The sequence below is a fragment of the Paramisgurnus dabryanus genome, chromosome 16 (genome assembly GCF_030506205.2).
Source record: "Paramisgurnus dabryanus chromosome 16, PD_genome_1.1, whole genome shotgun sequence".
Taxonomy (NCBI): domain Eukaryota; kingdom Metazoa; phylum Chordata; class Actinopteri; order Cypriniformes; family Cobitidae; genus Paramisgurnus; species Paramisgurnus dabryanus.
In genome coordinates, this window is record NC_133352.1 from 29,084,275 (window position 1) to 29,098,358 (window position 14,084).

Sequence of the window (14,084 nt, forward strand, 5' to 3'; positions counted from 1 at the left end):
TGTAATGCTCAGTTAACTTAGATAAACCAGGCTTGATGACGTATGCAGCCTGCATATGCGACCTCCGCAGGCTGCAACCTTTGGATTAAGAAACGGCCATTAATCACATAAACACGCACATGCGGAATCTTCGAAAGAATAAAGAGCACTGCGGGTTTATTTGCGGGAAATACCGGGTAGAATCACATTTGATACGTCAGCACAAATGTTTAGGCAGTACATTAGCGCAGTCACGTGACACTTAATTTTACATAACAGGAAAACAACAGACGTTTGTTTATATTATACAAGTGAAAATACTTGCATTTGCCTTTTTAACTGTTTGAGGTCATTTAAATGTTTTGACACCACTGACAAAATTATAAATGAGTTTGTGTAATATGTTTGAGATGTTTCTGGATTGTCATGTGTACTAAACATTAACCCAGCACAACACAACGTTCCCCTATCGTTTATGGTTATTTTTTTGGGGGGGGATAACGTTAGAACGTTTACTAACCTAAAAACTTTAACTTCGTAAATAATTTCATAAAGAACTTTTCTGGCTAACCAAAAACAAACAAAATAACGTTCTGGAAACAAAAAACTAACATTAGGAGAACGTTTTGGGGACCAAAAGCTAACGTTGGGGGAACGATTTAGAGACCAAAAATGGTTAGCTGGGAAGTCGTACCTACGTGGTACTAAATCCTGTGGAACTAATAATGTGTACATTTTTTCAGTTGTGTTATCATGAACCATAAGATAAACCCCTACATTGTTAAAACATATTATAATAATGAAACGAATTGTGCATTGTATCATGAAACCTTGTGTAAACGTATGGATTTTAAGGTTTAGATAACCTTGATCAGTTTAAACCCAAGAGCTTTTAAATACTGTAATTTTAAACAAGACAATCACTGAAATATTACATAATCGCCATCGTTGTACAGTTTTTCCGGGTTACGTCACTTCCTGCTGGGCGTGTGAGGGAGCCGAACGGTCTTTACTATATATGGGCAAAGCCGAGGCGCGCCGAGAGCTGCCGCCTCTTCCGCGTTCAGCGATCAGCCGGTGACAGAACCGCTCAGATCCGGACGGGCCCGTTTCACCTGCGTGCGTTCACTGCGAGGAAATATAGCCGATATGTCGTACGAGCTCAGTAAGTTTTGATGCTTTGTAGTCTGATCCATGCGCGCACGCGCGCGTGTCTGTGTGCCTCACCGTATGCAGACGCTTTTGCGTTTGGATAATATTGGGGATTATGATAATGTGGTTTAGTAAACGTTGGTGGTTATGGTAGTGTATTGTAGTTAGCGTGGGTGACTATGGGAGTGTAATTTAGTTCACGACGATAATTATTATAATGTAGTGTTGTTGTGATTACGGATATATATATATTTTGTAATGTGGGTGATAATGGTAGTTTAGTAAAGTTAGTGATTATGGTAGTATAGTTTAGGATAGGTGTAGTATCGGGATCGTGTGTTTACCTGCTGACGAGGCGTGTTTGTGCGTGTGTGTGAGAGAGTGAATGAATGAGTGTGTTAGGGCCAGGGTGTGTGTGTGTGTGTGTGTGTGTGTGTATATATAAAACATTAATGTATTGTAGGGCTGCATAACAACCTACTCTCTATGATAACAACTAATCGCAACTAATTGTTTGCAGAACAAAAGTTTTGGTTTATATATATGTGATCATATGTGTGTGTATTATGTATAATAATTTTGTAAATACACACACATGCATGTTTAATATTTAGCAAAAATGTGTATAAATTAAGTGTTTTTCAATATATATTTCTTCAATATACATGCATGTTTCTGCATTTATATATACATAATTATTATACACAATACACACAAACACACATAATGATGTAATCAAAAACTTTTATCCCTCAATCGATTAGTTGCAATTAGTTGTTATGCAGCCCTAATATATTGATATACAATGGGTGGTATGATCTATTGCTGTTAATCCACTGACATTTAAACCTGTTATAACACAGTAATAACAATGTTGACTTTAATATAGAGCTAATGTACAATATAGAACTTCTCAGATCTTAATTTGGGATTTAAGATAATCAGTTTCTGTGCCTGCAGATCTCAGTAAAAGTGCTACACGTTCTCCACCCTACGCATGTTTATTTATGAAATATATTACAAACAAAAGGCAGGGATTATTATAATTTTTACCATCATTACTTTATTTTTTCACTGAGATTGTTTGGTCTGTTAGTAGAATCTGTTGACTTTAGCAATCCTTGTTGCATTAATTTTCATGCCAATGGTGACAGCTCAGATACGAGAAACTTTTGTGTTGTTTTTCCAAATTTTGCATGCCTGTTGCTCAAGACGTATTACTGTTATCCTGATATCCTTTTAGATTGTGTTTTTTAATAAACTTTTCTCTTTGATATCTACATTTATTTGCCCCTATGTGGTACAATCCTAAAGATGCAGGGATCTCAGTGTGACTCCACGTACAACTTGTGGAATAGTTTGCATTTTCATTGGTTTGGAAACCAAATGTGGGTCATTCTGCACACAGCTGACACTCAGTGTATTTACTAACTTACTTCATCTTTTAACTTCTTCTTTCAAAAATGATCAGAATCAAAATGTATACAAGGGGACCTTTCCACATTTGCTTGGATTCATGTTTGTTTGTTAGTTAGAAACCTTTAACACTGGCGTACCTTACCATGATGAAGTTGTATTAGTGCTCCAAATATTGTGACCTAATAGTTTTTTTTCCTTCTGCAGAGCATGTGTTTGCCAGCCTGCCCCTTATGGAGAGGGGTGTGGCCAAAGTCCTGGGCGGAGACCCTAAAGGGAACAACTTCCTGTATACTAATGGAAAGAGCGTCATTATCAGAAATATTGATGTAAGACCTTTGAATCTGTCTTAAAGGAGTATGAGTTAAGCGCACTAAGGCTGTAGTAGGTGAATGAATGTCTGGTTATAGAGGACTGATGTCATTCCTCTGTCATGTCCTCTGTTCTTTGTTTTGTTTTATGTGAACGTAACCAGGTTATTGTGGTTGTGAATGAAGCCGATTAATTGACATTTACAATGAACATATCTTTACACAGACAGTTATTAAGTGATTGTCATGTTAACATATAGATGGAGGTTTGTGTCTATACTTGTATACTGTATATGTATGCATACTGTAGGTATTATGTGTGTTGTGTTACCAAATCAATTGTAAAAGTTTTACTACAATATTTGCTCTGTTTTAGTTTTCAATTCTACATTTATGTGACTACTGAGTCATGCCCCAATATCTGTTAATAAATAGATATTATATGAACCCTGTGCACAGGTGTATCTGGTTTGAGACCATGACGCTTTTTGTTGTTTTCAGAACCCCGCAATCGCGGACGTCTACACTGAGCATCCTCATCAGGTGATCGTAGCGAAGTACGCTCCCAGTGGATTCTACATCGCATCGGGTGGTGAGTCGCGTGACACCCGCTGTGGTTTTGTGCAGTACTCCTTGCGCACTATTTGATCACCCTGTTCTCCTGCAGATGTGTCAGGGAAAATCCGGATCTGGGACACGACGCAGAAGGAGCATCTGCTGAAGTACGAGTATCAGCCGTTCGGCGGGAAGATCAAGGACATCGCCTGGACCGAGGACAGCAAGAGAATTGCCGTGGTGGGGGAGGGCAGAGAGAAGTGAGTGACATGCGAATACCACACCCCTATTTCTAGCAGCATTTTGTCTGTTTTTCAGGAATTTGATTGGATTTTTATGCTATGCAGGTTTGGGGCTGTGTTTCTCTGGGACACAGGTTCTTCAGTGGGAGAAATCGTGGGTCACAGTAAGATCATCAACACTGTTGACATAAAGCAGACACGGCCGTATCGCCTGGTCACGGGCAGTGATGATAACTGCACCACCTTCATGGAGGGACCACCCTTCAAATTTAAATGCACCATGAGTGTGAGTTTCCATGCGTGTTTGCCATGTTTACTGTTATCCACATACGAGGACAGAAAAAGCAGTGTTCATTCAGGAATACTAAATGAATAAATTTTTGTTTTGTAAGAAAAGTGTGCTCACGCTTTTGTGTTTTTGTGTGTGCAGGATCACAGTCGGTTTGTCAACTGTGTGCGTTTTTCTCCTGATGGGAATCGCTACGCATCGGCTAGTGCAGACGGACTGGTGAGTTTAAAGATCATCATCTACTATGTTGCGTTATATACTTCATTTGTTTCTAAAATCTTTCATCAGTGGCGGCCAGTGACTTATTTTTTTAAGGGCGCATGATGCGAAGTTCGTCACAACATATATGTAGCCCGTCATGTGTGTGGTTCGTAATTTCAAAAGATGAGTTCGGAGCGTCGAGTGAAACTATGTGCATCACATGTCTTGTCAAAATAAGTGCCTGCTGCAGATGTGTCTAAATGGTTTATGATAAAAGAGACGCTCACATTTGCCAGATACTCGCATAATCTCATGCTTAATCAGAGTTTACTGTTAACACATTTTGAAAACACAAGCAACACACATGACAATCCGAAAACATATTTTGAATTTGCGCCCCTCGAAAAAGCAGACACGTGCCGCCACTATCTTTCACTCTAAAAGTGTTTTGACACTTGGTTTAATTGCCTGGTCCGAACACAAGCTGGATTGTTGCACCCGCTGGCCTCCTTTCGCATTAGGGTTGCAACAACTTTTTGACAAAATCGTTAAATTATCATTTATGAAAAAAGTTGATAATGAAAATATGCCGGATATTTATGCAATTTTATGTGATGAAATTGCGGGAACTTGCAAAACCTGTGGGAACTTGCAAAAACTTTTCAATGTTGTTCACGTCACATAATCACGTCACTTCATAACATTCCCATGGGAACAGGGGACATGGCTGCGCTTGTGTGAGGTAAAAAAATGTAACTTTCTTCTAAGATATATGTGATTTTTGCTACGAAAATGTGGGTATTATGAAATCATGCATGCTGCGAAAGTGCGGCGTATTTGAAAAATGCATCCCCACCCATAAATATGTGGTCTTTGGCTGATTATGTGTTAAATCATGCAATCGCCTAATTGCGTTTTTCTGGAGGGACTGCGTAATAGAATCAGGCGTTGCTTTTTGTCACAGTGCAACCAGCTTAGTTAAAAGCAAGCAAAAGCACGCTGGTTAAAAAATATTTAATTTCTTCCTTTAATTTGCAAGTTTGTATTTGTTTTTACGTTTTGTTTATTCATATTTTGACATTTAAAGATGTTTTGCTATTTAAAAGCTGCACAATTTTTTTTATTTAAGGCTTAAAATATAAACTCTTAAAGATTATGTTAACAAAACTCAATGTGTGGTCATTTGGACTTTTATAAGTAGAGGAGAGCAGGGCACAAAATAGTGTTTTTTGACTAATCAACACACACATCTCTGCTATAAATGCACACAACAACTGTTTGTTTGTGGGACCTACCGTCATCGTTCAATTACACCGAAAGTGACAGCAGTGCAAACTTTACAACTTACCCCATAGGTGGGGTCCATTGTTACAAACAGAGTTGTTACACCTGCTAGAAAATTTTGATTAAACACAAATCATTTAATAAAATTCTGTCTATATACTAAAAGGTGGATATTGTTTATATATCTGCCTATAATAGATAGATATCCACACATTCATCCATCCATGATCCTTCATCTAGTCATTCTTGCATTTTGCATCAATGCATATAAATACATTTTTTTGAAAGGGCTGCACATTTAAGACAAAAAAAATCATCATTGGCAGTTATTTCTCCTGATATTGTTTTAACAGTTACTATTGACACTTTTACCACTAACCCCGCGTTGTAAAAATGAATATCAATCCCAGCTTACTAGAAGTTGCTGACATGTTTCAAAATGGTGTTATGGTTTAGGTAACAAGACACTGATTAAAATAATATAAGGTTGGATTTGGTGACCTACACACAACTCAGAAATCGAAAAAAACACAAGATGAAGAAATGTACTTCCATGCCTCCAAAAGACTCTTTGTTGAATATCTTAACCAAAACACATCAATACTTTTCCCAAATTCACAGAAGATTATCTTCTGACAGGAAGAAAGAAAGACTGAATGCACAGATTGCTCGGCCCTGTATAAATATATAAAGTAGCCGTTTTACAATCAACCTTGCGTTAGTTTGTGCCCCCGCTCACTTATAACCTGATTAAGGGTTAATTTAGATATTTAGTTTTTTTCCAATTTAATTGATTTTGAAAATAATCATTTGTTGCAGCCGTAGTTCGCATTATATTATTTGGGTCCGAACCACAGTGCGCTTGCATAATCAAGTTGCATTCGTGTACTTATATTACGAGGTAATGGCTATAAAGGAGAAGCTGTGGCTTTGAACCCAGGTGTGCACCAGAAGTGCGAGTACAATCCCCCAGAGTCTGTAATGACAAGAACATCTTTCTCTTTGGAGCTTCTCTTCAACCAAAAAGTATTTGATTATTTCTCTCTCAATCTGTAAGAGTGATTCTGTTTGTCTCATTTTTCCCTGTGGTTTCTCATGAATGTCGTTTCAGATTGTGCTGTATGATGGGAAGACTGGGGAGAAGGTGGGCTCTCTTGGCGGAGAGAAGGCTCATGCTGGAGGCATTTATGCTGTGAGTGTCCGTGTAACAGCTGTTAATGATATTTGAAAAGAAAGAGATGATGATGTTGTTGATGATGTTTGTCTCTCTTTTTCTCTCAGGTCAGCTGGAGTCCTGACAGCACACAGCTCATCTCTGCATCAGGAGATAAGACTGTTAAATTATGGGACGTTGGCAGTGGGACGGCAGTGACGACCTTTAACCTTGGATCTGATGTTATGGATCAGCAGCTGGGCTGTTTGTGGCAGAAGAATCACCTGCTTAGTGTTTCCCTGTCTGGCTACATCAATTACCTGGACAAGAATAACCCTGACCGCACCCTGCGCACCATTAAAGTGAGTTTCTCTGAGTACACGCACGTACAAGGCTCGCTGAACTTCACTAAAAGTTTACTGTGTCTGCTGATGAAGCCGCTATTTTGGCATGTGTTGTCTGTCATGTATTACCATCCATTTTGTTGAATTAATTGAGAAAATCTGGGTACCGAAACCCACATGATGCATTTAGTGCAGATGCTCCAGTTCCTTATCTCACAGGATGGTTTTAAATACTCTGTGCTGTGCAAGATTCAGGAAATTACCACAATTTGGTCACCGAATCAGATTTGTCAGTTCTTGATTTGTTCTTTAGCCTCACTTTTCTACGAATGCATTTGCAAGTTTCTAGAAAAAACTGGTCTGCCACTGTAAGGAGAATCAGCCATCCTTTCCGACTCCTTTTGGCGCTGTCTTAAGCCCTTTTCACACTGAGATTATGGAAAAAACACGGATGTATCCAGGGTGTCCAGGATTGTTTGATTTTTGGTTAATTCACACTGCCATTGATTTTCTGGAATCTGTACGTGCATTCACACAGATGCCGTAAAGATCTTGTAAAGACGTGTGACTTAAAATCCTGCACTTGGTGGTTTTTTCCACAGTGTCTGAAGTTTGCTAAGGATCATTATTGCTGGGCATAGATTAATCTAGATAAGTCTTATACAAAATAAAAGTATTTTTTTGCATGATATATGACTTTGTGCTGTGTGTAAATATTATGTATATTATATATTAATGTTTATTATATATTATATATATATATAGGGTGACCATAAGTGCCATTCTTCCCGGACGCATCCCGTCCAGGATTTTGTTTTCGTCTTCCGGAAGTCGTATTTGTCGACCGCATACGTCATAGAGGATTATTATTATTATTACAGAAAAGCAACCGTTACATTTTAAGGTAAGAATGAAACTACGATTTTATATCTTATGTTTTTAACTGAATGGCGTATGCGGTCAACAAATACGACTTCCGGAAGACGCACCGAAATCCTGGACGGGATGCGTCCGGGAAGAATGGCACGTATGGTCACCCTACATATATACATTTAAGAAATGTTTTATTTATATATGATTTTTATTTTATTTTATATAATATAAAAATATATATAAATATATATATAAATGTTTCTTAAATACATACATGAATGTGTGTACTTATTTATATATACATAATAATTACACACAGCACAAACTCGTATATTATGCAAAAAGTTACTTTTATTTTGTATGAGATTAATCTATGCCCAGCACTAGTTAAATTCATATCAACTTATTTTCAACATCAAATTTAACATTCAGTATTACAACTTAGCAAAACAATTACACAAAATGGTTACAGTTGCCTCATTGTTATACCTTTGAAAATGAATCCACACTTTTGACTTTTTTTAGACATGTTTTACACAATATACAGAATTAGACAAGTATACAAAGCGTACTTCATCAGCGCATATGTTTTTTTGTGGTAAGCTACGCTAATTTGGTTGTGTGACTGTAAACAGTGACTATTCAAAGTGACTGATCCCAGCGCTATGCCCCTTGCATTGCATTAGAGCCGCTTTTAGAACCGGACCTTAAGAATTCTGTGCGGTTCCGGTTCCTTTTAAAAAACATGAATAAGAATAAGAACCGGTTGTCGGTTCCAACCCTAGTCTTAAGCGTGGGATAGACCAAGCCGGTCGTTGGCCATCAGGTAATGTTGGGTGGTTTTTAAGTGTCTGTCAGCTTTTGTTTTGTCGGCATGTTCTGCACTGTTGCCTTTAGTAAAACTGTGTCAGCTGTTTCTTTTGCACGATTCGGCGTGTCGAAAAGGCAGAAGAGCTTGTCGGGAGGAGAATTTTGATTGGCTGTTAAACTTGGCAAATGAGCACACAAGACATAAACAGAACTGACAAATGCAAACCAATGATGGAGTAAAGAGGAACATTAGAGTCTTGTCACCTCATCAAAGCTTAGTAAAACTGAAACGGTAATAATGCTAATGTTTAAGAAGTAATGTTAAAATAGCACAACTTTTAGCTTGTCTACCTGTACCTTCCATCAAACAGAGTTTTCATTTATTTAATGCAGTTTTCTCCTTATTCCTTTCTTTATCCACAAGACTGAGTTTATATACACACCACACGCATGCAACAAAATCTTCACAGCCGTCTGCAGTGTTGCATCTTGTTTTTATGTCACATGATGAACTCCTGCTGCTGTGCAAAAATAATCTATTTTAGAAGATAGCGGTGAAGTTGTTTAATGGATTTGTTGTTGTGTGTGTTTGTGTCAGGGCCACACCAAGTCCATCCAGTGTCTTACGGTTCATAAGGCGGACGGCCGATCCACCATCTATTCAGCCAGCCACGATGGACACATTAATATCCTTCAGTTCTCTAATGATTGAATTATTATTGTGTAAAGTAGTGTGTGTGAGTTTATCCTTAACCTTGTGTGTGCACATTACTGGGACTCCGAGACTGGAGAGAATGACGAGTTTTTGGGGAAGGGACATACTAACCAGGTCTCCAGGATGGTTGTGGATGAGTCCAGTCGTCTGGTCAGCTGCAGTATGGACGATACAGTCCGCTTTACTGACCTCCGTAAGAATGAGTACAGGTGAGTAAGAGATTTAATATTATGAATAAATCACTTCTGTTAGTGAAAGGGTGAGTTAATGTGTTTTTTAATTTGTTGTGTAAGTGTGTATTAGTACATGTTAACGATATGCAAAAAGTACATACCCCAAAGTAAACGATGACGCAACGTAAATCTCTTTTCTTGAACTAAAGCAAACACACGGATTGTAGGCAACAGTTTACTTCCTGGGATTGGTGATGTAGAGAAGACCGACATTATCATAATTCCTCCCGCTTTGACTTACAGCCTGTAAGTTAACTCTTGTTAGCAATCAAATCGTTCAAACATGGAAAGGAGCCTCATGTTTCGCGCTGATGTCAGAGGAATTCAGGCCAACAAAAAGTACAGATTAGCTGGCCAATCAGGGGATACAAAGCTTTTCAAATCTGTGCGTTTTAGGAAGAGAGTTAATATGGAGCTACAAAAATACAGCAGCAATACAAACAGAGATTACGTTACTGGAGTTTATGTCCACTTTTAGATATCCACTTGTTAACTTCCTTAAGCACTTCCCCTTGGGGAATGTGTAATAAAAGACATAAATGTAGACTTAAACAGTCTATGATTAATGGTAAATTTAATATTTGTCATTTTGTTCTTATAATATCAAGATGATGGTCAGTTCAGTTCTGTAAAATGATTCCTGTTACACATTTTAACTTCTGTAAATATTCGGGGGGCTGTCAAATTAAACGCGTTAACGTAAATTCATTTTAATGACACTCATTTTATTAATAATAAATGTGCGATTATCGCAACACACAATTACTGATCATAGGCCTAGCACGTTTAAACTGATAAATTGAGCCGCAGCCTTAAACGGGAAATAGTCATTAAACTTCTTAAATAATCTTTATTTGTACATTTTCTGAGAGGTTTACCGAACTAAATTTGTTTAAGAATTTGCTTAAATAATACAAATGATGCATGTCCTTCCTTCCACACACGTCTGACATTTTGGTTTCGGATTTAAAAACACGCAGAAATGAGAAAATAAAGATAAGTTTGATGTTAAAAGAGTTATTAGGAACTAAATGACTTGAAAATGACCTTCATCGTGCTGACTGACACATGTGAAGCATGCACACAGGCACATGACCCCGGTATATGTACACATACAGAATTACAGTTTTTAAAATATCTGTTTTGACAAGAATTCACGCAGATATAATCAGTTATGTCTTAAGTAAATGTTTGATTAACTGTTGGGACAAAATATCTGAGGTGTAATATTTTATTAGATCCTTGCATTACAGTAAATCTTAAAGGTGTCTGTCTCAAACAATGCAATGTAAATTTTTCAAATGTCAATCAAACAATAAAAGAAAGAAAGAAGTTGAACATATATTGATATTGTTTTTGACTTTGTGTGAGCCAAATCTATTAGTTATACCAGTGATTTTAAGGTATTGATGCGGTAATTGTATCTTTTTTTCCAAAATAATTTATGCTGACTCTTTCACTAATAATAAACATACATTTGCATAAAGCATACATATTTGTCCATGCCCATGTTGATTAGAGTATTAAAAACTTGAAATGTGTTAAATTAAGATAAATATAGAACAGATTAAGTTGCGATTTAATCACGAGTTAACTCATGACAATCGTGCGATTCATTTAGATTAAATATTTTAATCGAATGACAGCCCTAGTACATATTCCAATTAAAATACAATAAAAGTGAGGATTTATTTGAACTTTTAAAGGTGCGGTGCATGATCTCTGAAAGCCAATGTTGACATTTGAAATGACCTTAACCAGTGCTTCCCAATCTGGTCCTCAAGCACCCCCTCCCAAAAAGTTTTAGATGTCTCCTTATTTAACACACCTGATTTAACTCATAAACAAACACGCCCCTACCCCAATAGAATCGGGACCTTCTTTTGATAGACCCGCCCCACACATACGCAGCCCAGGCAACGATTTAGGTTCGTAGTGTGTTTGGTACTCGGCCCAAATCCATTCTCAAAAATCATGCACCCCGCCTTTAATTCTTGGTAAATGGTTTTGAGACCTCACTGTCTGTTATTTTTCATATCTGTACATTGACAGCACACTCAACACATTTTCTCTAATTGTGTTTGCATGTTAGTGCATCTGATATGGTTAAAATGGACAAGCAGCCAAAGTCTGTAAGCGTGGGATCTGGAGGTCTTGCTGTCACTGCGTGTATTGGACAGGTACAGACACAACATATACTGGGTTTGCATTATTTTTCGATAACTGCACACCTAATTTGTCAAATGGCACCAGAGCAATGTTTTTGGTAACCGTGGTTTAAGTGGAATAATAAACTTCGTTCCTTTTGAACTATTTGAAAATAATGCATTATTTTCTTATAATTCAATGGCCCATCATCAATTATTCCTTACTTGAGGCTGATCATCTGTAGCTGTATGTGTTAACATGAACACACTTTGTCTTGTGCAGCTGGTTTTGATGAAAGATAAGAAGAAGCTCTTCACTCTGGATGGTCTTGAGTACGAGCCTGAAGCCATCGCTGTTCATCCTGGGGGCGGAACCGTGGCTGTGGGCGGAGCTGTAAGTCACCAATCACACACCTAACAGGAACGTTTTGCCAATCATTGCTAGACTGACATGTGATACAACCAATCACAGTTCATATTCCATGTGCCTTTCAGGGAACATAAAACAACACAGAGGCACGATGTTGAGCAACAGTTTAGTTTGTGTGGTTTGATTGTGTTTGTTTGACCTGTTGTCGTAGGATGGAAAGGTGCGTCTGTACTCGGTTCAGGCAAACACCCTGAAAGATGATGGGAAGGTGCTGGAAGTTCCGGGACCTGTGACAGACATGTCATACTCATGGGACGGAGCCTTCCTCGCGGTGACAGATGAAAAGAAAGTTGTCACTGTGTTTACCGTCGCTGATGGATACACGGTAAATCAGCCTGTCCAGTATTTTATAATAAACTACACTTTTATTATTTGGATTTTAATTCTTTCACAGTAATGTTGGTCATTAATTGATTGGAAAACCAAAGGTCTATTAAAAAGGTCTATCAAAAATGTTTCTTAAGCAACAGGAAAAAGTGAAGAGGATTTAAGAATTGTCTTGAGGTTATCAAAAAATACAGATGAAAAGAAAACGTACAGTGTAAAAATAAAATGCAGCACGAAGTTAAAACAACTTTGTTTTGCAAGTCAATTCAACCTACTATTTTAAGTTTTGACCTGTGATAAGTTGACATAACTTATAAAAACATGTTGTTGCTTTTTTTGTAGGGATAAACAATTTAAATGAGAAAATCCAAAAATCTTTTTTTTCTTGTGGTTTGTCATGTTCTCCGAAGAGATTTTGTGTTTCTTTGATCAGTCAAGATCAAAAGAAGACGAGATTGTGTCTTAACCGTAATTCGCTGAATATTTGCTTTTAAGGAGAAGAACGAGTTTTATGGACATCACGCAAAGATCGTCTGTTTGGCCTGGTCTCCTGACAATGAGCACTTTGCCACTGGTGGAATGGACATGTTGGTTTATGTGTGGACCGTCAGCAATCCTGACAAGAGGATTAAAATACCAGGTAATACACACACACGCAATGCTGTTTTAATTGTTTTGTGTATTATTTGATATCCTGATGATATCTTTGTGTGTGGCAGATGCACATCGATTACATCACATCAGTGGCCTGGCCTGGCTCAACCCGAACACGCTTGTCACAACGTCTCACGACGCATGTGTGAAACAGTGGACTTTAAAAATCTAAACCTTTGGGATCAACAGAAATAGAGACGATCGTCTCTCTCGCTCTGTCTGTCTGTCTCTCTCTTTATGGCTCTTTGTCTAGTTTCTGTCCGTATGTCACTGCTGTCCCGCCGCGTTTCTCACGCAGTTTATAAGCCCTTAATTCAGCTAATGAGCATACACACAGTGGAATGATGTCATGTTGTGTATCGCTGCACAGATAGACAGACATGAACCCACAACCACTGAAGCACTTGATCTTCCAATCTGACCTGAAACATTCCAGAAGCAGGGGTCAGAGTTCATCACCCGGCCTGAGGTTCTTGAACCCTCACATGGCCGTGTGTTCCAGGAGCTCTGCGGCAGACGTCTCCTCTCCCGTGTGTGTATGTGTATGTGTGTGCGTTTAGGTGGAGAGGATGTTGGGGAGCAATAATCATGAGAAATAGACAGCAGAAAGTGCAGGTCTGACAGTAGATACATATCCACTGTCATTCACATTCTGTTTATTTACCTTGGGTTTTTTTCTTTGGTTCATTTCTCATTGGGTGTGATTGGTTTATGTTAATAATAATAATGATTAAACACTTTTTATGCAACTTCTCTGGTTCGGTCTGTATCAAACACACATTTAGTGAATCTAAACATACAAGGTTTTATGCAGTTTTACATTGTGTTCATATCATGACAAAATAAAAACATTTGCTTCCCAAATTTTTGTTACTGTAATGCATCTGGATAATTCATTTGGACTTGTAATTCAGATTATATGATGATAAAATCAATTCAACAAATGCTGGCATGATGTGTGAACACTTA

The 14,084-nt window shown here is 37.9% G+C and overlaps 1 protein-coding gene across 1 annotated transcript; it reads left to right on the forward strand.

Moving 5' to 3' along the window:
• Positions 1-985: 985 nt before the first annotated feature.
• Positions 986-13,864, forward strand: wdr1 (WD repeat domain 1). Its single transcript, XM_065274417.2, has 15 exons — positions 986-1,144; positions 2,755-2,876; positions 3,360-3,450; positions 3,526-3,673; positions 3,761-3,941; positions 4,086-4,163; positions 6,541-6,621; positions 6,711-6,944; positions 9,208-9,295; positions 9,377-9,533; positions 11,650-11,737; positions 11,988-12,098; positions 12,286-12,459; positions 12,957-13,101; positions 13,181-13,864. Exons 1-15 carry the CDS (start codon positions 1,129-1,131, stop codon positions 13,285-13,287), a joined length of 1,821 nt encoding a protein of 606 aa, XP_065130489.1. The 5' UTR covers positions 986-1,128; the 3' UTR covers positions 13,288-13,864.
• Positions 13,865-14,084: the final 220 nt, after the last annotated feature.